The 26,265-nt window shown below is 39.2% G+C and overlaps 1 protein-coding gene across 2 annotated transcripts; it reads left to right on the forward strand.

Moving 5' to 3' along the window:
• Positions 1-140: 140 nt before the first annotated feature.
• ret (ret proto-oncogene receptor tyrosine kinase) lies at positions 141-25,044 on the forward strand. Of its 2 annotated transcripts, none has more exons than XR_013296201.1 (20): positions 141-402; positions 11,289-11,531; positions 11,720-12,013; positions 13,716-13,954; positions 14,028-14,223; positions 14,303-14,502; positions 15,846-16,128; positions 17,398-17,520; positions 17,612-17,722; positions 17,826-17,939; positions 18,600-18,844; positions 18,931-19,078; positions 20,035-20,142; positions 20,219-20,433; positions 20,517-20,639; positions 20,725-20,795; positions 21,713-21,850; positions 21,950-22,049; positions 23,258-23,555; positions 24,166-24,288. XR_013296201.1 is itself a non-coding variant. In XM_077582070.1 (20 exons), the coding sequence occupies exons 1-20, from the start codon at positions 330-332 to the stop codon at positions 24,321-24,323; spliced, it is 3,330 nt and encodes a 1,109-aa protein (XP_077438196.1). In that variant the 5' UTR covers positions 141-329; the 3' UTR covers positions 24,324-25,044. The 2 variants fall into 2 exon arrangements, 1 of the variants encoding a protein (XP_077438196.1); XM_077582070.1 differs by having other exon boundaries at positions 23,258-23,405; positions 24,166-25,044.
• Positions 25,045-26,265: the final 1,221 nt, after the last annotated feature.

A 26,265-nucleotide genomic window follows, 5' to 3' on the forward strand; every position in this document is an offset into this window, starting at 1 on the left:
CTGCTGCTACGGAAGCAGCGTGGGCAATGAGGCAGTGAAGCCCCCACCACCAGCGCACAAGCCGCTCTCCCCACCCCACCCCCCACACGCCCCGCGCAGCCGGTCCGCCCAGCAGCGACAGCAGCCACTTGGAGCCTGAACGCACCACCACCGCACCGTTGGATCCACGAGACACGGACGACTCGGAGTGGCGGCCACGCGGGACACGCGCACTGCTTTTGTTTTCATCGTCGCTTTTTTTTTTTCTCTCTCTACTTGCTTTCACCGGTTCCGTCGAGTCTGTGAATTTGCATTTTGCATGCATCAACTTTCACTTATGGTTGGCGAAGATGGGGTCAAGTTGTGGTTTCTCACGGGGAAACGGCGCTTCGGCGCTGCTGCTGCTGTGGATGCTGCTGAGAGGTAAGATTCAGCATCATTTATTTATTTATTTATTTATTTATCTAAGATGAGGGAAAAAAAGTGAGAGAGAGTATCGTTTGAAAGGGTACAACAAGTTTATTTTACTTCAAATGTACTCTTCATTTTACTCGGGAACATAGTAAGATGTATTATATATTTTTAATGCACTTTATTATTACAAATAACGATTAAAAGCGGAATTGGATGAGTAAAGGGTATAGGCGGAAGGGGGGGGGGAACTACACTACACGAACAAGTGGTTATGTGGGGGTTGTATTTATAAAGGTATGTAGAATGTGTGCGTGCATTTTTGGGGTCTATATGTGGAAATTATTCATCTAAGTATTTTTGGATTTCACTTCTTGATAATTAATGTATATAACGGTAAAGGAGGAGTAGATTTCAGGATAGTTGTACAGTAGCCTACTGTGATTTTTTCATTATGCAGTTTTTTCCCTACTGCATGTTAAATAAAAAGTAGAGATGGGCAATACGTAGACTTTATTTCACAGTAACAGTCAGCCACCCTCTTTGGGCATTTTTTTATGATCATTAACTAGAAATTAGAAAATAGAAGAATAGAAAATTGCCATTAATTTCATGCAATGTTAAAGAAAAATGCTATATTGGGATATATAGATCTTTAAAATGATGTCGTTTTTTTTTAGGGAAATTTTATGTATCAAAAGTACTAGTGGTATCGGTACTTGATATCGGTATCGGAGACTACTGGAAAAAAAAGTGGTGTTGAACATCCCTCATAGAAAGTTCAATTAATCAACTAAATTGTGTTATTATAGTTGTTTTTCTGAGCCCAAACAATGCGTGAAGTGACATCAACATGGTGTGTATCTCATGTTGCGTGAGGTATGGCATGTTGGTGTTATAGTGGAGTGAATACAGGCGTATATCATAATATCATAATCCCATTCACAATCCCGCAGCCCAACTGTACCAACACGGTCGTCCCAAGCGGTCTATATTTAAAATGGGGCTCATAGCTCAGGAGTGTGGATGTCTTCGTGTGGCTTCAAATGCAGACAAAAGTACAGAAGCGATGGTTTAATGCCTCACTGAGGGGTTGGACGTGAACCTTAAGTTCACCCTGAATCTTGAGTCGGACATTTTTGGACAAGTCTATGCTTTCAGTTGTTGTTTTTAGCGACTTTGCCCAAGTGCTCAAAAGCAAGGAAATTTAGTGTGAAACAACATTTCCGGGATATAAAATGGAGATTGCACGGCAGGCCAAGATAAGTAACTGTACTTTGTAATGTAGTCATCAAGAAAAAAAAAAAACAGAGCACTTCATCATCTTTTCAATCAAGATGAGACAGTCGTGCTCATATGAATTGTCCGTGTGCTTTCATTTCTGCAAAAGTGGTGACCAGTAAACGCAATCAGAAGCTTTCTTCATGCAGGGTTGTTAAAGTGATTCATGATCATTTTTAAGGCGACATGGCCGTATGTAATGTCCTCTGATTATTTGTCATGTTGACAACAGCTTTATAGAGTCCACAGGGCACACAAAGGCTGATTGATGTTAGTTGTGCATCACACATCCATGTTGCTCCAGATTGGCTTTACATGTACAGTATACGTTATTTAAAGGCATTTCTTCTCATTGTGGCTTGGGTTTGACGGAGAAAGTGAAGGGCGTGATGCTAATTAGGTGGGTGTTGAAATACATCCCATATGATCTTGTGGCAACAAAAGAGCTTCGTAGGGTGAAAGAGGAAAGGAGGTGAGCGGCAGGCAGGTGTGCAGCAGCTGCTCACGTCTCCGGGCAAACACCGCCTGTTTGTTTTCTTTGGGAAAATATTGTCTGAACACACCGCTTAGTTTGTTATCAGTTGCTGAAATGACGCGTCACATCAATTGCATTGTTCTCAATCCCATAATGACAATGACAATCGACTTCTTGAAGCTTCTGACGTAATATACAGTACATCCATCCACCCATATATATATATATATATATATATATATATATATATATATATATATATTAGTGCCTGGACTCAGGCCATAATCAGCACTTAATGATTGTTGTTCACGTTGACGAGCAAGTCCTCAATAAACTTTGAATTGGTTAGTTATTGTACTTACTTTTTGCTCTATCTTCATCAAACATTTACTAAGCTATATTCACTTATCTCATGTTGAGTGTGAAGGCAGGCAGTTGATGCAGCGTATCACCCCATAAAAAGGTTTTCAAATAACTTATTCCAGGATCCCGCACCGTACTGGGCTAGCCAAAATGTTGTTTTCTCCTCGGTTCCATTTTAAATCCATCCCCGTTGTGTTGTATGAGCCTGTAGCCTCGTTCTAGCTAATGCAAGCTAGTTCATCCCTCAAATCCTACCAGCATCCACATTTGCAAACTTCCTTTCGTTTGTTGCCATCAACGAGATGTTAGAGCAGCCAAATATTCCCCTTCGTCAAGGTTCTCTTCAATAGCCATCGGGACCGAGCAAAAAAGGTTGGATTACAGTGAGTGCATTGTATTGATTTGTTTTGCGCTGTTCAAGAGTCAACCAAGATAGCATTTAGCATTAGCGATTGTTGTGCATGTCGGCAGTATTTTCGCCCAAGGCATTTATACAAACAATTGAAGTGGCAGATATTAACACAGCAGAAATTTTTCAAGTGATCAATAGTTAAAATTTTAGAGCTAAATTGTGCACTACTATTAAAAAAAGTACAGCTATATTCCAACGACATGTATGGCCTTCATACACATTCTATTTTAAGATGCGTTCCACATGGTTTAAGTCCGTAACTGTCAAAAGTGCAGTCACGTTAAACAGTTACCATTTAACAAAATGCCGGTTCAGATGACGTCACACCATTTGTTCCGAGTCCACAAATTATGATTTGATTATTAACTTGCCACGCCCACTTGAAGTAGATATTTAACACCAGCAGTACTATGGATGGATGGATGGATGGACAGATGGACTGAAGGATGGATGGATGGGCGGGTGGATGGATGGATGGACTGATGGACTGAAAGATGGATGGATGGATGGATGGATGGATGGGCGGGTGGATGGATGGACAGATGTATGGGTGGACGGATGGACAGACTGATGGATGGCTATGGATCGATGGATGATGGATGGGCAGATGGACTGAAGGATGGATGGACAGATGGACTAAAGGATGGATGGATGGGCGGGTGGATGGATAGACGGTTGTATGGGTGGACGGTTGTACGGGTGGACGGATGGACAGACTGATGGCTAGATGGTTATGGATGGATGATGGATGGACTGATGGACTGAAGGATGGATGGATGGGCAGGTGGATGGATGGACAGATGTATGGGTGGACAGATGGACAGACTGATGGATGGATGGCTATGGATGGATGGCTATGGATGGATGGACTGAAGGAAGGATAGATGGATGGGCGGGTGGGTGGATGGACGGATGGACCGATGGGTGGAATGATGGATGGATGACAGGATGGACGTTTGAAGGGATGATGGATGGACAAATGGTTGGGCGGACAGAAGGACGGATGGCTGGATGGAGCGATGGAGGGATTGATGGATGGACGGACTGATGGACGGACTGATGGATGCATGGATGGACGGACTGTTGGATGGATGGATGGGTGGACGGATGGACAGACTGATGGATGGATGGCTGGGTAGAGGGATGAAGGGATTGATGGATGACTGGATGGACCGATGGATGGATGGATGGGTGGATGAATGGATGGACAGACTGATGGAAGGATGGCTGGGTGGAGGGATTGATGGATGAAAGGACGGACCGATGGATGGATGGATGGATAATATTTACTGGCAACTGGCTAGATCCCATACAAGAGTAGTATTAAGAATTTTGCATTTACAAAGCTAATAATGCTCAGCTTTGATTGGGTATTAATTTAAGAATATTTTTATTTTGTGGTCATTGTTGCTTGCATGTGCATTATTTTAAGTGTTTCTACTTGTCTTTTGGTGAATTTATTCATCTACGTGACAAGAAAAATATTTGTATTGGATCGCAATAAAGTGTGCAAGTCACACTCATGTTGTGCATGTTTAAAGCATTAACGGGGTAAGAGGAAAAATAAATCGAGCGCACCTTATTTGTGGCTCTTTAATGTTTTAAACATCTCTCTAATGCATCCAGTGGCTGTTCCCATCCTCCCCACTCCGGGTTGTGTGCTACTGATTGGTGAAGTGTTTCTTGCTGAGGTAATGAATCTGAGGAAATGGGCAATTAACGCTCAGTGGCTAATAGCAGCCGCAGCTTACACCTTTAGGTGACGTAAAGGAAGGTCAAAGATCTAAAAATGCTTCTGTTTGGAAAGCAGTTTTGGTGCATAAAAGACTTTCTTATAATAGTAAGTAGCTAATGATTAGTCGTAATGGTTCTCTTGACTAATAATTGATTAAGGCCAACAGAATCAGTTGCGGGCTTTGCTGTAGACCCACAACAGCCTTTTTCGGAATCCTTTTAGTAGCCGACAGTCGAACGTAATCCATCACTTTGGCGAGATGAGCCACAGATGTTTTCACATAAAAGCATCGAGCCGTTTATCTTCCACCGTGACCGTGTTTCCGTACCTTTGACCCCCCCGTTGTCCTTTGGTAACCTTAACCAAGTGCTAACCTCCAGCCGCGTCTTGTCCATCCCAGAGGAGGCCACAACCTCTCTCCAATCTCCTCCTTCGGGCTTGCATCATTTTCATCAGCATCTTTTAGCAGCGCCAAAGCAATCAATCTCATTTGGCGCATGCCGCTATTTGATTTAGCTCCTTATTTCGTTACATGATTTAGTAAAGCTTCTGTTTTGTGTTGCCAGTATGGAAGCGTCATTAATCTTGTCAATTTGTCTCTCTGGCTGTCACGACGCTTCTTTGAATACAATTTGAAAACATGATGCAAGAAGTGATTCATACATATTTTATATGAGCATGTTCCTTCTCATTGTACATGCAGGTGTGGTATTTATTTGTCTATTAGGTTGTTCGTCTTTTCTTCACTTGTGCTCAAGCTATTTGATGCAACAAGAGCTTCTTCCTGTTAGCAAAAGTAGTTTGATGGCCCAAATTTTTTTTTTTTGGGTGGGGTACAATAATAACCCTTTACTCTAATCTGTAGGAAGTAATGTTCATGTTACTTCTGAGAGGTTTAACATCCCCCTCTTTTTTTTTTTTTTTTCTCTGGAGAGCTCAGTATTGTTCATTCGGTAATTTTACTGATTTGACATGTCATCATCATTGCTCTCTCTTTTAAAAAAAAAAAATTATGTATTTTTTAATAGGTTTTAGGTGAACTAATGAATACACACTCACACGCACACACACATGCAAAATAAATAAATAAATAACATCCCCCTCTTAACTGCATGAAGGCTTCCCCAGCTCTGCATGATCCTTTAGTCAGTTATGGGTCATGCCTCCTCTTCATGCATGGTTAGAATTTAATTTGCTGCGATGAAAGGACTAGGAGACGTTGATTGAAATCTTGCCCTTTGGGAATTTGGGCCTTTTGTTTCACAAGTTGTTTTCCAGTTCCCCTAGTGGGTGCCTGCTGTGTTTCGCGTAGAATTTACAACTATGAGTGAAACAAAGAAGGACATTTGTGTCCTCGTGGATGTGTGACTACTGCAGATCCAGACGGGAGGAATAAAAGTAAATCAACTTACTTACTATCAACTAGTAAGTAGCCTACAGTAGCTACAACTAGTAAGTCTGCTCCCTGAAAAACAAACAAACAAAAAAAACCTATATTTTTTACTAATAACTGTAAGCTTTGTTAAAGGTGAAGTGACAGTCAACCCAAAATTATTCTATACAATAATAAGTGATATGCAGCCCCACTAGCCTAAACACGGTATTATCGCAATCAATATCAATCAATCCTTATTTTTAGCACCTTTTATACTTAAAGTGGAAATCAAGTCTAAAATTTTCTTTACAATATGTTCTATATGGCTCACTAATCTGAATACGACATTCTGATTCATATCGTGTTTGTGGAATACGAATTAAGCAGCAAAACCCACCCGTTTTTATCCATCTCAGGGGGCGGCCATTTTGGCACTTGCCTTCGGCTGAAGAACGTCACAGTGACTCAGGTAACGACAAATCCCGGCTCAGCTTGTGAACGTCACATGACCAAACTTACAAAACAGATGAGCCATGATTGGTCGTTATCTGAGCTGCAAGCAACTGTGATGTCAGAATCAGTCGACAACAAGTGGCAAAATGGCTGCCCTGAAATGGAGAAAAACAGGTTGGGGGGGTTCGACTTAATTCATGTTCCACAAAGACAATATTAATCAGTATGCAATATTTAAACGAGTGGAGTCACATAGAACATACTATTGGAAACTAATTACATACTAAAGAAAATGTTTGACTTGACTTCCCCTCTAAAAAAAAACACACACAAAAAAAACTATGACTGTGCACATTGTGTTTAAAATTAGAAATGAAATCCTTATCAATCTCATCAATAATTTCTTGTTTTCAACAATTGCTGCTGTGTACATCTGAGATGAGATGTTTTCCCAAAGCAGGCTAATGTCTGGGAGTCTGCGTCACGTGACCGATTCTTGCTCCCCAGACCCCTGGGAGTTCTTAAAACTTAATTTGTACTTGCATCTAACCCCTAAGGAGATGTTCTATTAGATTTGTTGATGACTGATGAACATGCTACTTTGGATTGTGTGCTCTTCTGTTCTCTTTCAGCTAATTGGATTACATTATGCTGTAATGGATTATTATGTTAAGGTATGCAGCGCAGTAAAGTGAGCAAACTACCTGATTGGCTTTTGCCAGAAAGTGATCAGATAAATCATAATGCTGCTGGTGAAATAGGAAATGACTTTATTTCCTACTTTGAAATCCTGATCTTTATTCGATATATGTTGATCTTCTAGTGTGATATGATGCAACAATACTGCACGCCGGCATTGGAGACACTTTAAAATGTTGTGATCAATAATGGCCTTCATAAGTGGAATTATATCTCAACATGGAACTTTTTTAGATAATTGAATCATGGTAGTGAACAAGTCCTATAACTGTTGCATAATAACAGGTAGTGTTGTCTGATAGTTGATGATTTGTAATTGTAATTGATGGTGTAATCAAAAATTAAAAATTACTAAAAAAAATTGTCATCGTAATTAATTGCATGACTTCAATAGTTAACTCACAATTAATCACACGTTTTATATCTGTTCTAAATGCACAATAAAATGTACAATAAAAAATAAAGTTTTTATATTCTTGTTAACATAAAAGTGAAAAAAAGGTCAACTAATAGAATTATGGCTGCATCTTTTAGTCACTTTCATAATAAATCAGAAAATTTAGTTAATTTTTTTTTTTTACTGTGCTGTAAAAACGAGTGTGATGTTGATTTGTGTTGATGTCATTTTTCTGCCACTAGATGGCATCATTACATTTGTAAGACATTGATGGCAGCTCTGTGCACTTTTCTTTTCATATTAAGAGCTATCTAATCATTAACATGAAGTAACAGGCCAGTACAGGCTTTCCAAATAAGGGGCGGTCATTAATTGCACGTTAAGAAAATTTGTGGCATTAAAGGAACTTTAAATGAACTGAGAATGAACGCACTAATTTTCCACGTTTTATATTGCTGTGCCCGTGCTTATGATGCGTCCAAGAGCGTGCCCATTATGTGTGTGATGATTTTACACGCGCTTCCATCATCTCCATGTCTGTCTAATCAGTGGAAAACAATCAGCATCGCCGTTGATTAGTATGGTTATTGATTGGTCTGCTGCCTTTCCAATGAGCCGTTTCCAAGGACACATGCAGAGCATGTTGACCTTGGCAAACAGAGGGAGGCCTCTGTGCTAACACCAACCAAGCAAGACTAGCGATCTGTCAGTCGCGATGTTGTGTGCGTCTCTCGACTCCACAGTTGGCCGAGTGATTCTTAGCAAGCGCATGAGCTCATTGCTGGTAAATCTCTGTCGGAGCGCGCATTGAGCTAATTGAGTTGCCGTCTTTGTCTAGGACAACAGAAAGGGCGTCCCACCCTAGCAGCCCCGACCGACTAAGCACCTCTAGACACACTTTGGTTTGTGCGGCATCTCGTAGATATTGTGATGAGCCTCCGTCCCCTTTGTCCTTCCACAGATAATATACGAGAGGAAAAAAAAATGGATACACGGGTCATTATTATTATTACCTCTGGCATCATAACAAGGTCAAACAAAGAGTATGCCGTCATTGTGTTTGTTTTGTGGTGTGTGTTTTTTTGCATCCACTCACAGGTAGAAAATTGTAAACGTGGGAATGTAAGAGGCCTCTTGTTCAAACACAGTGTCTGCCGGCAAAATTACACACTCACCTACGTTTGAGAATTACATTATGACAGGTGCAGCTCAGTATCAGCTTTTATAACACTTTAATGGTTCAACTTATGATGGTAATATTTGCTCAGATGTAACAAGCTAACGCTGTTCCAGGAATGATTTGCAGTGATATGCCAAATTCATAGAAGAACATTATTTGCTGTGTTCTAAACAAGGCCAGAGGAACTAAAATGTCACTTTTGTATCATTTCTGTGGGAAGGTAATGAGTCATCATGTTTTTGAAGAAGGTCAGCTTGATCCATCCAATTAATTAACTCTGATTACTTGCCTTCCTTTGGCTTCAGTCCTGGAGAGAAATTCAATTTTGACTGATATGAACAAGTTGTGTTGCTTAGACTTGGTGGCTTCAAGCTAATAAATATGTTTTGCTTCCATTTGGTTAGCAACTGGGAGTTTCTAGTTGGTTTTATGTCTAGAAATAAATCACTGTCAATCATTATTGTCATTTGTTTGCTGATTTAGGAGAATGATTGAACCCGTTTTCCCACTGTGACAAGTCGGGGTCTGCTTACCAAGATAAGAGTGCCCTCTAGAGGCTGTAATTGGTATAATTAGAGACCAGCCATTTGTATGTATCTTTCCCCTAAATTGCCTGCAAAATACAATCATATGTACCCTTGCCAAATTCAAATGGTTTATCAAAAAATATTTTAGTAGAAGCAAAAAAATAAAAAAATAAATCACCCATACAATTCAATTAATAAATTTAAGATGTTGTCTTTTTCACTATTTCTATTTTGTTTGGTAGATAATAACATTTTGCCTTTATCCTCTACCTTGGCTGTAACCGAGGGAACAAAATCTAATTAATTTATATTGTTATAACTCATTCCACAGGAGGCGCAGCAGCGCCGTTGTTTTATTTTTTTACCCCCCAGGAAGACTTTCAACAAAAAAGGTTGCAACCACCCTGAGTGAATCACAATCTTTCAGGAAAGAACATTTTATCCATCAATCCAGCCTCCTGTCATCCAAGTCCTGTGAAATTAAATCAATGTCTGAAACCAGAGCTGAGGCCTGAATTGCACCAACAGAAATAGAAAATCTAGTTTTGCTGTCTGCTAATGACATTAGCGCGCTCCCTAAATGGTCGCCCACTGTCGTCAAAGGGGATCATAGTAGGGATATAATTACAGGACGAACACTTGCAACTCAATTTTCCTGTAAAACATATAGCTGATGTGATGCAGCTCCTTATGGATTAGCTTTACAAGCATATATACCACCCCCTTTCCTCTGGCAGGCAATGATTCATTTCTCCTCTGTATCATGTGATCTGGTGTAATTAAACTTCTCAAGGTGAATACAAGGTCGATCGGAAACCACATGATTATCGACCACATGAGAAATTCATTAAAAGAGCTGCCTAAGTGTCATTTGAGCCCTCCTTTCAATTTCCGCTAACTGAATGCAGGAGAAGGTGGGGGGATTATGTGAATGCTGGGGGGAAAGCTCCTGATTTAATAGCAATCCATTAAACCATAAGTTATAAATACATATATATTTGCCGATTATTTTTTAAAGGTAATTAATTGCATGATTTCAATAGTTAACTCACAATTAATCGCACATTTTATTTGTTCTAAATGTACAATAAAATGTACAGTATTTTTTCCCCTAAGTTTCATACTCTTTTTAACATAAAAGTTTGAAACAAAAGTTCAACTAATAGAAATATAGTCTTTTAGTTACTGATACAGTAATTTCATAATAATTCATTAAATTGAGTTAAAATCAAAAATATGTGCTGTACTATACTGTACAAAACAAGTGTGATGTTGAGTTGTGTTGAGGTCATTTTTCTGCCACTAAATGGCATAATTGCATTTGTAAGATACTGGTTATAGTTCGGTGTGGTTTTTTTTCCATATTAAGCGCTATCTATTCTTTAACATGAAGTAACTTGTGAAATTCTGCACATTTTTAAAATTGTAAATTGTAAAATTGATTTGTTCTATTGTATTCAGCGTTTATTAAAGTTTTTTTTTACCTCTTTTAATACACTTCTACATGGGCACCATTAGTTGCACGAAGCACATCAAGACGGTACTCGATTTCATGCCATGTTAGCTGTAGCATAGCCTCATCAATTGTGGCAATGGCATCAGTAATCCTTTGCTTAAGGTCAGTAATGATAAACACAGTTTTTTTTTAAACACTTAATACAATAGAACAAATCTGAATAAAATATCTAATCAATTGCATTTTTAATACATTTTTTAAATGGTAAAGAGACTTTATGGACACCCTGTATTACTGCTAAGTTTTGACGTGGACGCTGCGTTGTGACTGGATTTCCCCCCCAGTACAGGCTTTCCAAATAAGCGGCGGTCATTAATCGCACGTTAAAAAAAATTTGTTTCGTTTTAACTTTAAATTAACTCAAAATGAACACACTAATTTTTTGACACCATTAATTACATTATATATATATATATATATATATATAATTATATGATACTGTATCTGTATCTTGTCTTCTAACCAGACCATTATCATGTGTGCAGCTAAAGGATTGTACTTCCCCCAGAATGAGTACAAGGAGACCATTTATGTTGGCCAGGTAGCAGGGAGTTGGGTCCTCCAGGTCCACGCCATGTTGGACAGCGAGTCTGAGAAGCCGCACTTCTACCTGTGCTGGTCAAGATCGATTAAGCGGCCAGGCTACAGCAGCTGGTTTGACATGGACGCCAACACCGGAGTGCTGTCCTTGAACAAAACCCTGGACGAGCATGACTTTGCCTCGCTATGTGAGTGGCATACAAGCATTTCACGTTAATGTCGGAGCCCATTGTAGTGACGACGTCAGGTATCGTCTACGTAAGATTCAATTAGATTGACTACACTCTACCCATACTGATAAAGGAGTTTCATCATCAGGAAGAGGTCTGTTAGAGATTGAAATGCCTTTGTTTTCTCTCTCTCTGAATCCTATCAGATAAACCTTCGTGGTCTGTGAAGAAGTTGTCGCTTTATGTTATGGTGCTACCTAATTTCACCAAGAGGTCCTGGTGCATCACAAGAAATACCCCTCGGATCATCCTGGACTTTGTCAATGCCACGATGCCACAATGCGCGCAGACGGATATGAAAGAGCTTTGCTTCCCTCATCGAGACAGCGCCAGACCACACATCATGGAGAACAGATTTCCTGGGGCGGTCATGCAGCTGCGACGACTCACCAGACTCAACGTGTGTCCCAACTACACCATTTCTTACAGTGTGGAATCAGGTTAGAGACTAACAAAAAGTACCAAAGATTGTATCTTGACAATGATAGGTATTAGTTACCCTCACAGGTGATGCTTTTTTTGGTGTGCTGGCCCTAGACCAAAGTTCGGCAACCTTAAATATTCAGAGCCATTTAAACTGTCACACATAAAGAAAAAAAAACATAGTGAGCCACAAAACCCTTTTGACTTCGAAAGTGAGGATAAAACTACATATATAAAACTATATATAGTGTATTTCACTTATTAAATCAGTAAACTGTTACAGAGAACACAAAACGTCTGCATTACCAGAAACATTTTGAATTCTGAAAAAAGCCGCTTCCATTCAAATAAAATGAATAATTTAGTCTCTACTGTATTTGTGTCCTCATAATCATGAAATGAATACAGACAATAATTCAAGATGTCACTTTGAAATTAAAAGACGATTTCACTTAGCAATACGATAATAGCCAATTAGAATATTATGATTTTCCCTCTTAGATTTATTTATCCATGGTCTGCTTAATGGAAGTGGAATAGCCTAATAAATTTGGGCGCCAGGTGTTGCACATTGCGATGCATTTTTTGAGCAATAAGATAATTAAAATGTTATATTTTAATGTTAGAAACGCATCATACTCTTCAAATTTAAAACACATAAAAGAAAAAACGAACTAATTTAAATTTAAATAAAATATGTCATATGCGGCTCTGGAGCCACAGGTTGCAGACCCCAACCCTAAACTTTTCAAACTTGGCAACCCACCTGTACCTTTTTAGCACTAGATAGGGTAACCCTGTTTTCACAGTTCTGTTTCGTACACTATAGAAACGTAGATGACCTCACAGCTAACATTTACCATTCTGACACCATTTTTCACAGGATTTGGGTGTTGAATATTGTGTACACTGACATCATCTCCTAGAAGCTATCTTGCTAGCTAGCTACTAGCTAGCTAGCTAGCTAGCAAGATACACCTATCTACTTGCTAGCTAGCTAGCTAGGCATTATCATGATGATTCACCTATATCAGAGGCAAGCGGTTGGATATGCCACAAAACTTTTCATACTGATTCAACTCTTTTACTTACTCTAAATAAAAGTTAAAAAAAAAAAAAAAGTAGTAAGGTGTATTCCATGTTACGTGTCACATTGCTGTTTAGAGCAAGCTAGCATTTGATAGCTAACTTTGACACTGATGCTGGCTTTAGATCAGAGGTCACCAACCTTTTTGAAACTTGCTTGGTACTGATAAATATAAAGTGCTACCAGTTTGAGACACACTTAGTTGCTCAAAATAGCTTTTAATTGTATAATTGTATCATCTTAAATGTAATTACCAGTTATTAGTTATATTTATCTATGTGAAGACAATGATCCATGTTAATAGTTTCTCACAATAAATACAAAAATACAAGGTAGGAAACAAATATCAATGAGTTTAGTCATTTGTGGAAATGTGGAAATGTGTGGTAATGTAGCCTACCTTAAAAGCAATATTAAAAACATAGCAAAAAACGAAAACAGTACAAGCAATGGAATCGTAAATGGCAAATCATGGAACGTCATTGTTTGTATTTTTACCAAATCAAAATAAATTGGGTGAGTGCAGGAAGCAAAATGTTTCCACATCTAATGGACTCTGACTTTATTTCCAATATTGACATCTTCTTAAATGTCGTCTAAACAGTGGTGTATATTTCCTCTTGTTCTAACAGAGACGCCCGCACCCTTCGCTGTGAATCAGAACACCTCAGAGATGGTTGTGACTGCTTCTTTAGACCGAGAAGAAAGTGAACGTTACAGACTCCTTCTGGTTTGCACAGTTAGTACAGAAACCGCCATCACGACGCTGGACACTCCTCTGGATGTCTTTGTCAATGACGAGGACGATAACGCACCGCATGTGAACGGAACCGACACGGCGGACATTGTCATCAGCTTCAATCGGACCAAAGTAAGAAAACAAAAGACTGAATCTGAAATTAGATTTATAGAAATGCTGATTCATCTCGTTTGTCTCTTTCCAGGGTGGTACTTACGGCTCATTGTCAGTTTTTGACAGGGACTTGACGTCCATCTATTCTACAGACCAAAGTCACAATAAGTATGTTGAGACCTTGCTCAACACCGATCCTTGGACCCGAGAAACTTTTGATGTCAAACGTAGCTTCAGTGAAAAGAAAGCTACTCATAACGGCGTCAGAGAAACCATTCACAACTATCGTAAGTCATCCCATCAACTCAACCTCATCTTTTTAAGAGCAGATGTTTGAGAAGAAAACCTGTCATGTGTCCCTTTTAGAGCTGATCCTGAAGAGGAGCTTGCTTGTGACGGAGAATCGCAGCGTGCAGTTGGACTACCTGGTCAATGACACCACCTATCCTGGTCTAGAGGGAACTGTGTCGCTTCACTTCAACGTCACCATCTTACCGGTCCACATCCGCTTTGAGAACATCACACATATCTTCACACTCACACGGAGAGCTTCGGTTTATGCTCAGGTAGTCAAACTCAACTAAAAGTGTATGTAGGAGAAAAAATGGCATCTGTTTGTTCATCATGGGATTATTTTCAGACACAAGACTAACCTAAATTGGCAAAATTTTGATTTTTTTTTTCTTGAGGGGGGTGGGGGGGGGGGGTAGAATTAGGGTTCAATCCACTACCTCGAGTTAATCTCTAAGGTTTGCGTTTAGCCGTGGTGAAGGATTGTTCCAGCAGCCCATTTTCCCCATTTTTCATTAAACTCTAATCAGTCAAATATTTTGTCAACAACGGTGTGCAATATCCTGGTGGTTTCTTCTAGACAGGACAAAATTTTATTACTAGACTGAATTAAGGTGAAGGGGAGATTGTTAAAGCAAGCTGTCAGAACTTCCAGTGGATCCTGTGAGTTAACATAACGTTTTTATTATATTATTAATATTGGGAATCCATAATATTTTAAAATTTGGAGCCGATATTTATTTGCTGTAAAAGTGAAAATATCAAAATTTCAATTTCCGAACACTTGACTTTGTTTAAAGGCCTTTAAGAACAGCTATTCAGATTTGTAACATGTTCAAGTTTTTTTTAAACGTAGAAAATAGACTTTGTTGAAAATTATCGTATAAAGTTAAATGAAAACATCAGTTTGCTAAAAAGTAAATCATTGAAATAATTGAAACGTAATCTTCACTATTTAAGTTTAAGAAACAATAAAGACAACAACCACGGAGCTACTAGCTAGCTTGCTACCAGCGTGAGGTGCTAGAAGAGAATTTAATAACTCAAAATAACTCCGTTTTCAAATGTTTGCTCATCGGCTGTTGGATTTTTCAAAATGTCTGATGCTGATATGTATCATAATGTTAAAATAATCGTCCTGCATTGTTGTTTGGTACATCACAGTAATATGGTGTGTATTGCTGTTGTTTCTGCAACATGATAGACTCTGACCAAAATTAAACAATGTCGCTATATTGCATTATGCGTATTTGCCCAAATGTATTTCATAAAAGTCCACCTCAGTAAATGAGACATATTAAAATTGCTTAGTACATAACTGTGGTAAATAATTAAAAAAAAAAATGCTACTTAGCTGAGTGCTTAACAATGTTGCTGTCTAAAAATCTGCCTCTGCGCTACTTGGAGAGCCACATTCATCATCCTCTCCTTTGTAGACACTTGATCAGAGTGGTAGCACTTTTTCAGTTTCACTTCTTGTCAAGCCTGCCCCCTGCTGACTCAATACCAAAAATAAAAACAAAAACTACTTTTCAGGTACAACATGGCCTGCCTGGTCACCGGTCAATCGCAGGCCACATATGAAAGTGACATGAAATCCTCTTTCACCCCTTCTCAGGTTGGTAGAGTCTGCGTGGAAAACTGCCAGCAGTTTGATGGCTTCAGTGTCACATACCAGCTCAAGGTTCCTGATAAGAACGTCTCTGCTGACGAGCTGTCCTGCTATTCAGCCATAAGTATCGCCCAGGCGCCGGACGAAATGTGGGGATTCCTCTACGTGAACGACTCCGAGCCCCTGAGAAGATCCGAGTGCCAGGATCTGCAGTACATTGTTGTCGCTCAGGCGGCGCACGCACAGTCGGAAACCAGCACTCAGATTCAAATCATTCTGGATACTGAAGGTGGAATACCAGCAAATGCTTATAAATACTTAATGCAATCTTTATGCACTCTAAAAACAGTTGGGTCAAAAGTAACCCAATTATGGATCAAAAATGGATCGATCCACTTTGTGGGTCCATTTGACCCAACTTTCTGGGTTGTTTTATACAAAATGACCTAATTTTTTGACCCAAGTAAAGGATCTGACCAATATTTATGAGTTGTTTTACGCTGAATGACCCATTTCTTGATTCAAAGTTGGGTCAAATCGACCCACGTTTTTACCCATAGTTGGGTTATTTCTGACCCAACTATTTTTAGAGTGTGTGAAATCTACTCTAAAAAATAAAAATAACCCAATTATGGATCAAAAATGGGCCGATTCACTTTATGGGTCAATTTGACCCAACTTTATGGGTTGTTTGATACAGAATGAAATTTTGTTTTTTCTTAAATATATATATATATATATATTGTGTGTGTGTGTGTGTGTGTGTGCGCATTACAACCCCGAAAGTTGGGTCAATTTGACCCAAGTTGTTTTATAAAAAATGACCCAATTTTTGACTCAAATATGGGTCAAACTGACCCAAGTTGATGATCTGGCCCAACTTTCTGTGTTGTTTTACACAAAATGGCCCAATTACACTCTAAAAACAATTGGGTCAAAAGTAACCCAATTATGGATCAGAAATGGATCGATCCACTTTATGGGTCAATTTGACCCAACTTTCTGGGTTGTTTGATACAAAAGGACCTAATATTTGATCCAAAGTTACCCAAGTAGAGGATCTTTCCCAACTTATGGGTTGTTGTACACAGAATGACCATTTTTTATGTTAGGCTTTTGTTTTGTTTTGTTTTTGGTGAAAAGCAACCCCGAAATTCTTGTTTCTTTTGTTTTTGTTTTTGTTGTTGTTTGTTTTTTTGAAAGTTGTTTTCTAGAAAATGACCCAATTTTTGACTCAAAGTTTGGTCAATTTGGTCAATTTGACCCAACAAGTATCTGACCCAACTTTTGGGGTTGTGTTATACAAAATCACTTTTTTTTTCTTCTGCAAAGCAACCTACAAATTTGGGTCAAATTGACCCAAGTAGAGAATCGATCCATTTTTGACCAACTGTTTTTAGAGTGTATTTTAAATCCAAGTTGTTTTTTTTCCCCCTCACATCATTTCATCCCAGTCCTGCTTTTCCCCAGTTGTTTAGAATTAAATATTTTTATGTCATGTTGTTCCCCTCTTCTCAGCGTATTTAAGAAAAGTATATTTTGTGCCTGTTTTATGTAGTAAACCAGGACAGTCAGCAGTTCCTGTCCTGCGCAGAAAACAGACATCGAGGAGACTGCGAGTCTACCAGAGGCCTGGGGGCAACTAAAGGGAGATGCCAGTGGAGGCAAGGCACTGAAAAAGGTCATTTACAAATATACGGTAGTTAAAACAAAGATTGGCATTGGATATTCAACACACTATATAAATTATATAAATATGATTATTATTACAGGAATCACAGAAAACTACTCGACCTGCTCCCCAGACCTGCGCACATGTCCGGATAGCTTTTGCGATGCAATTGAAAGCAAAGATACATCACTATGCCCGCAAGACTGTACGAGTAAGTTGTGATATGGATTGTTCTTTTTTTTTTTTGGATGATGAAGCATGGCAGATTCTGATTGCGTGCATGTGTGTGTCTGTGCGTGTGTATTTTTGTGAAGAAGAAACCGTGACCGGCGGGCATGAGCTCGGCCTGAGGAACGGCATCCAGGCTTGCCACGGGACCTGTTATTGCTTAATGGACAGATGTTTTTGTGAAAAGGAAGATATTGAGGGTGAGTTGTTGAGAATGCTTGCGAACGTAGCGAATTTGGGGTTTTCACTAGGATTTGTGAGGTATTCATAGACAGTTTTTACCTGTCAAAAAAACATTTTTTAAACATGTTCAGACAATATTTTACTGCGAAGATCTTTGAAACTTTTTTTACGAACGTTACCCTGACGAAAAAAACTAAATTAGCTACATTTGCTGCTTAGGGAGATACAGGGAACTTGTCATTTATGTATTTATTTATATTTTTGCTTTATAAAATGAAACTTTTTATTTTTTTAAATTGAGAAATTATGTTGAAATTTTGAAAAACTTTATTTACAGTAGGAAAAACTGTAAATAAATAAATAATAAAACTGGAAGCGCCTTGTAATTTTTTGTTATAACTTTTAAACAAAAGCTGCCTATTCTTTTTGTTTAAAATGAAAAGAAAAACCATAAAAGTGTTCAAAATTTGAATTTTTTTTTAACAAATATGCTTTAATGCTAATGTTTTCTCTTTTACTGCAAATGATTATTGGCTTGAAATATTGGTTATCAGCCTCCTTGACTACTAATAATCAGTATCGGCCTTGAAAAAACCCACATCGGTCTATCACGAACATTAGCATACCAAAAGTGTTTCTCTCCTGCTAACTCCACATTTCTACTGTTCCCCCCCCAGAGGGTCTCTGCGACGACATGTGTAAGACGGTCGTCGCCACGGTCCTCCTCCTCTCCTTCATCCTTTCCATCCTCCTTTCTTCATACTTCATCCACCGCTACCACAAGAACTCACCCAAGCCCCCGATAGCGTCCGCCGAGATGACCTTCCGCCGGCCGGCCCAGGCCTACCCCATCAGCTTCCCTGCTAACAACCTACGAAGAGGCTCACAAGAATCCATCGAGGCCGACACCTTTAAAATACCCGTGAGCTGCTTCTCACCCCGCGCGTTTGATTCATTTTGACCTTTTGAGATCTCATATGGGACGCGATGTTCATTTCCTTTCAACAGGAGGATCCCAAATGGGAATTCCCTCGTAAGAACCTCGTGCTTGGCAAGACATTGGGAGAGGGAGAGTTTGGAAAAGTTGTCAAAGCCACAGCATTCAGGTTGAAAGGAAAAGCAGGTTACACTACGGTGGCTGTGAAAATGCTTAAAGGTAAGAGAGATCAAACCGCAAGCAGATGTTACTAAATGATGATGCAATGACCATCCATCAATTTTCTATATCGCTTGTACTTTTTCAGGTCAAGCAATATAGTGGATCAATTCTAGTTACTTTCACACCTGTTGGCAATCAAGAGTCTTTAATTAACTGAACTGAACACATGTTCATTTTGAAATGTGGAAAGTGCTTTTTTTTCCGAAACCATCTTTACACTTTCCGACTAGAATGCACAATCAGCCACATCTGACATGTAATAATTTAATTTAAAATGTTACTAATTCAAGTTGACTGTAAGGGCAAGAAGTAACAAAAATATTTTGTCAAATTTGTTCCACACTTCCACAATGTTCATGTTTTTTTTTAACCAGGTAAAAATAATTGAGGACTAATTCTCATTTCCAAACATGACCTGTAAATTGGTATTAGAGTTTTTGCAAAATTCTTCTCACTAATAAGCAAAGTAGAAAGAAAGAGATGGTGAGAAAACAACACTCACTCAACTCTGTCACAGAGATGTTCATGTACAACTAAAAGGGAAGTCAACCCAAAATTTTCTTGGCAATATTATGTTGTATGCACTCTCAGTCTAAACACGGCATTCTTATTGATATTGTGTTTATGGCATAAGAATAAAAGCATCTCAGGAGGCGGCCATTTTGCCACTCGCTATCGAGCTGCTCAGGGCTCAGGTAATGACCAATCCCAGCTCAGCTGGTGAACGTCACATGACCAAACTAAAAAAAAAAAACAGTGACTCGTGATTGGTCATTATCTGAGAGGCCTGAGCAACCGATTTTCAGTCGACAGCGAGTGGCAAAATGGCCGCCCCCCGAGATGGATAAAAACAGGTCGATTTTGCTGCCGTATTTAAGACTAATGGTGGGATTTTTACGTGTACTTTAATGTAGATGTGCTCTGTCCTGATCATTGTTTATTCTCCATGACAGAAAACGCCTCCCATAGTGAGCTACGGGACCTGTTGTCAGAATTCACTTTACTCAAGCAAGTGAACCATCCTCACGTCATAAAGATGTACGGAGCATGCAGCCAAGACGGTAGGACCTCATCCAAGCTCCTCAGTCACAGCCGGCGTTGCGCGCGGAGTGTGACAGACTGTGTTTCTCTGAATAGGTCCATTGTACCTGATCGTCGAATATGCCAAGTTTGGCTCGCTTCGCAACTTCCTCCGCGAGAGCCGGAAAGTTGGCCCGAGCTTCATGGGAATGGACGCCAACCGAAACTCCAGCTATTTGGAGAACCCAGACGACAGGGCGCTCACTATGGGTGACCTGATCTCCTTTGCATGGCAGATATCCAGGGGCATGCAGTATTTAGCTGAAATGAAGGTTTGACCTTTTTTTATTTTTTTTTATTGTGCATCTTCTCTATATATTATGATTAAGCTTTCTGAGATTGTTTTGTCCGACAGCTTGTTCACAGGGACCTTGCAGCACGAAATGTGCTGGTAGCAGAGGGAAGAAAGATGAAAATCTCAGACTTCGGCCTCTCCAGAGATGTGTACGAGGAGGACTCTTATGTTAAGAGGAGCAAGGTGAAGAGAAAAAAGAACACACATTTGAAACATTTCAATGTCATCTCTGAATTCATCTCAAAATCTTGTGGTATCTTTTGTGAAGGGTCGAATACCTGTTAAATGGATGGCGATAGAGTCCCTGTTTGATCACATTTACACAACGCAAAGTGACGTGTGAGTACAGTCATCATTCTTGAAATGTTCAAATTAATAAGTCACTCTCCATTATATGTTATATGTTATTGTCGTTTTTATTCTCCTCACTTTTTTTGCCAAGAAACAATACTTCTGATTGACACTGTTCACATTTCAACTTGCTTCAAAAATGTATCGTCTGATTCCACATTACTTTGCACAATTTAACGTTAAATATCAACTTTTTCCCATTCATTTTTAAATGGTACCGACATTGAACATTTACTAAGTTGTGGTGCATTTGGTAAATTGCCTTTTCCAGTAACCAGGAGGTCGCGGGTTTGAATCCTTCCTCCGACTGTACATTGCAAATATATCCATGACAATTATGCTAAGAGATATAAATGTACACCAACTGACTATCATGGTTCCACTTTTCCGTGTAAATTAAGGGTACTGCATGCCTAGATGGCGCTATTGAGTGATGTATTTATTTTTTGCATTTTTCCATTGGATATCATTAGTTCCACTTTTTCATATAAATGAAGGAGGTTACTGCATGCCTAGGTGGCGCTATTGAGTATTTTTCATCTTTCCATTGGATATCATTAGTTTCACTTTTCCATCTAAATGAATGGAAGGTACTTTCAGATACCAATTTTCCATATAAATTTCAACTTGCTTAAAAAATTAACGCCTCCCGGGTTCAAGTGTTCTTTTTATTCATTTATCTTTCAACTACAATTAATACTTTGTTATTGTCACATAATTTATCTTTCAATTTACTTCATAAGCATTCGGCTTAGCATTCAGCTATTAGCATACATCTTAGCATTCAGCTATTAGCATACATCTTAGCATTCAGCTATTAGCATTTAGCTTTCACCATTCAAACGCAATTCCTGCAGAAATTGCACTTATATTACGCCGAATGGTGTGTTTCTTCTTGCGTCCAGTTGGTCCTTTGGTGTGCTCTTATGGGAAATCGTGACATTAGGAGGTAATCCATATCCCGGGATTGCACCTGAACGCCTCTTTAACCTGTTGAAGACTGGCTACAGGATGGAGAGACCGGAGAACTGCTCCGAGGAAATGTGAGCTATTTGTTACAAGTGCACTGCAGCACACAAAGCGCTCTGCGGGGAAATCAAATAATATTTACGCAAGCAACTGCAAAAATATTTCCTATGCAGGTATAACCTTATGGGCCGATGCTGGAAACAAGAATCGGACAAGAGGCCGACCTTTTCTGACATCAGCAAAGAACTGGAAAAGATGATGGTTAAAAGTCGGGTATGGTGAAGCATTGCCAATCAAATTTCCTTCAAGAGCACAAATATTGTTTACATTTATTTAAAGGGAAAGTCAACCCCCAAATGGTCTTTACAATTACGTGTTCTATGCTGCTCCACTACTCTAAACAAGGCATTCTGATTATTATTGCATTTGTGGAATGTGAATTAAGCAGCAAAATCCACCCATTTTTATCCATTTTAGGGGGCGGCCATTTTGCCACTTGCTGCCGACTGAAAATTACATCACAGTTGGGCTCAGGTAATGACCAATCACGGCTCACCTGTTATCTGAAGGTGAGCCGTGATTGGTCGTTACCTGAGCTCTGAGCAACTGTGAAGTCATTTTCAGTCGACAGGAAGTGACAAAATGGCCGCCAGTGGATTTTGCTGATTAACTCGTATTCCACAAACGCAATATTAATCAAAATATGATGTTTATTATTGCATTTGTGGAATGTGAATTATGCAGCAAAATCCACCCTTTTTTATCCATCTTAGGGGGCGGCCATTTTGCCACTTGCTGTTGACTGAAAATGACATCACAGTTGGGCTCAGGTAATGACCAATCACGGCTCACCTGTTATATGAAGGCGAGCCCTGAGCAACTCTGATGTCATTTTCAGTCGACAGCAAGTGACAAAATGGCCGCCCAGTGGATTTTGCTGCTTAACTCATATTCCACAAACGCCATTTTAATCCGAATGTCGTGTTTAGACAGGTGGGGGCACATACAAGATCTTGTAAAGAACATTTTTTGGATTGAATTCCTCTCATAATACATTTTGAAGAACAAAAGAAAGAAATTATTCCTTGTCGCAACAGTGAGAAATGACCGCATTTTGTTTTCATTCTTTTTCCATTCACATTTGCACACACGTACAATCGGTTATATCTGGAAAAACCCATATTAAATTCATGCATGTGGCAGGAAAACAAAATTGCAAGCGTGTACTGTTGATAGAACTCAATTGTGGTGAAGCTTTTGTGCCATTGTTGCTTGAGAACCTATTATTAGTTCAAATGTGGCCTTGGCAAGGATGCATTTAAAACACTGCAGCCATATTTATTCTTGTTCAAACAGGGCTGTATCTTAATCAAACAAAGAAGTGTGTTAAAGCACAGATAAAAAAAAAAAAAAAAAAAAAAAACAAGCTTCACCCCCGCCCCGATAATCAGCCTAATCACACCTTGATCTGCTTTCGTCAGGATTACCTGGACCTGGCAGCGTCCACGCCTGCTGACGCCCTGCTGTACGATGACGCGCTCTCTGAAGAGGACACACCACTTGTGGACTGTAATAACGCCCCTATCCCTCGAACCCTCCCCTCCACATGGATTGAAAACAAGCTCTATGGTAGAATTTCCCATGCATTTACTAGATTTTAGAAACAGGGCAAACAGGCTCTCTGTTCTAGCAAGTTCTGTTTGGCTTTCTATAGTCAAGTGTGTGTGACTGTGATCTGGGCATGCCTTCTTTCGCTGATTATTCCTGAACCATTTCATGGTAAAATATATTATGCGTTGTCTTACATTCTGTTTTATTTGGACCTGCTTCTAATGTACAGGAAAGCTGACCAAAAACTCTACATTTGTAAATACGTACTACACTCATCATTTTTTTATTTTTTATATATACCGTTTGCACATCATTAACATTTTATTTGTACTTTTTAACTTTTTTATTTTATTTACTTTTTTGGGTCATAATGTCCTCTTTTGTTGGCACCGATGGAAACTTGTGACATTTGAAACAGGTCCTCGCTGAATTTAATCCCTACTTGTGGTTTGAATTTCAGATTGTCATAAATTTTCCTCACTTTTTCCATGTGTAGCTATTAATCTATGATTCCGTAATGGAGAAGCAGTAAGGCTTTTGAGTGCAACTCTTTGGTGATGTGACTTCAATAAACAGAATGTATAGGTTGCTAATGCAATACTAATTGATGCCTTGATACATTTCCTACCATTGATAACGGTGACAAAGCCATAATTTACACGTCTGTCGATTTTTTTTTTGTCTGTTGGCCACTGCAGAGTTTGATTTAAAAGCCTTGCTGTCTGCGCACTGCTTTTCTTTCACTGAGTGCAGAAAAATGATGTGTTCTCATTTTTAGGCATGTCATACCCGAACTGGCCCGAGAAGAGCCCGGTACCGCTCAACAGACATGATGCCACTAATCCAGTCTTTACAAGATATGCCAATGATAGTGTTTATGCAAACTGGATGGCTTTGCCTTCACCCGCAAAAACTGTGGACAAGCTTGATAGCTAGATGTGACGAGACAAATCCACACTGTAGAAAAGATATGTTGGTAGATGTGTATATTTCTATAATACTGTATAGATGCAATCTGATGCTAAAAGTTGGTTCCCTTTTATTTCTGTTGCACGGGTATGAAAACTGGGGTCTTTTTTTCTTTGCTGCGAAACTAGCTGAATCAAAGCAGGCCATGTTTCATTCAGCTCTCATGTATATTAATAATTACCTCACAGTCATGTTGGCCACGTTGTATCACTGCATGACTGTTGTACCAGATTGTATGTCAGTGAGTGTCAATGTCTTTTAAGTGCCTGTGCCGCTTCCACAATAGCCTCCAAATATTCATGTGCTACTGTGAAGATCATGTTCCAGCCCAGGAATTAAAGGGGACACCTTTACCATCATCTGCTGTAGACAGCTGGAACTGAGTGGACAAAAAATGTAAAGTTTCTACTTTGGAGGACTGCGCTCCTTGCTATGTCCAAAGACCAATCTTTTTTTTAGTTCTACCCCACATGATGTTTCAGAAACATTTCCAAGCAGAGGTAAAACGGACTCCTTGTTATTTTTATTTTATTTTATTATGTGCAAAGTGTCAGTAAATCAATGTTACTTTTGTTTCACTCAGTGTAAGGACACGTCAAGGGGAAAACGTATGTAAACGAATGAGTGCTATCATTGCTGTTTTCTTTGATTATGTTACAGATAATAAACAATAAAAATGTACATTATCTTCACAGCCCATTTTTTGGTGAAACAGAAACATCTAGAATATCTTGTATTATACATTTGTGCTCATAAGTTCACATACGGGTACGTGAACTTATGAGCACAACTGACGTTTCATGCCCATAAGATCCAAAATACTCTGGCAATTGTTTTGATATTTTCAGAGGTTGAAGTTGACATGAGTAAAAATGTGCATGTGAATTTTGAATTCATAGCAATTTATTGTCATTAAGTGACATTTAGTTTTTGTACATGTAAAGTTGTGGCCATTTACATACCTTAAGGGTATGTACATTTATGAGTACAACTGTATAAAAAATATATTATTGGTTTAAACAACTAATACTGTTCAGGCAGAATCTATCTATCTATCTATCTATCTATCTATCTATCTATCTATCTATCTATCTATCTATCTATCTATCTATCTATCTATCTATCTATCTATCTATCTATCTATCTATCTATCTATCCATTCAACCAACCTACCAACCAACCCCAGCCCTCCCTTTCGCATGTCCGCCGGCCTACCCCGATATGCAAAATTACCAACGCCGGGTCCAACCTGCCCCTGTGCAGAGATACTGTATGCCACACAATCATCCAGCAGTGGTAAGAGGCTTTTTTCTGAGTCTGTTTGTTTTGTACTGGTCCTTTCGAACTTGCAGTGACTGCCAGAGGGCAACAGGTCCAAGAGGTGGGAAGGTGGTCTTTTGTTATTACCTCAGCTCTTCTGAGGCTGCAGGACTTGTTTTTTCTTACCTCAGCTCTTCTGATGCTGCAGGACTTGTTTTTTCTTGGATTTCACTCAGAGACTGGGGGGGGGGGGGTGGGGGGGCTCTGCACTACCTTGACTGCTATTTGGAGCTTCTGCTATTCTCCCTTGTGGGAGGACCACACAGTGATGCAGTATGTCACAATGCAATGTCTCAGTAATCAAGTGGTAGAATGGCACGTTGTTTGTCCTGAGCACTCTCAGGAAATGCAAAGGCTGCTGTCATTTATTCCTTAAATTGTCCCAAAACAATTTCAAAACATATTCTTCAATATTTCCTTAAAATAAAATACAATGGAAAGTGGTTCAGATAATTAATGGATGGATGGATAGATGGATAGATGGATAGATGGATGGATGGATGAATGGATTGATAGAACGCCTTCATTGGCATTGCCGAACAGCAACAGCCGCATGCATCTGGCAGGTTTGTGTTTCAACGACGAAAAA

This window comes from Vanacampus margaritifer, chromosome 12 (assembly GCF_051991255.1).
Source record: "Vanacampus margaritifer isolate UIUO_Vmar chromosome 12, RoL_Vmar_1.0, whole genome shotgun sequence".
Lineage (NCBI taxonomy): Eukaryota > Metazoa > Chordata > Actinopteri > Syngnathiformes > Syngnathidae > Vanacampus > Vanacampus margaritifer.

Bases quoted from the DNA above. Each gene is read 5' to 3' on its own strand.
- ret (XM_077582070.1), top strand. From the start codon at position 330: ATGGGGTCAAGTTGTGGTTTCTCACGGGGAAACGGCGCTTCGGCGCTG. The intron at 11,532-11,719 runs GTGAGTGGCATA...GAATCCTATCAG, and splicing joins GCATGACTTTGCCTCGCTAT to ATAAACCTTCGTGGTCTGTG. The intron at 20,796-21,712 runs GTGAGTACAGTC...TCTTGCGTCCAG, and splicing joins TACACAACGCAAAGTGACGT to TTGGTCCTTTGGTGTGCTCT.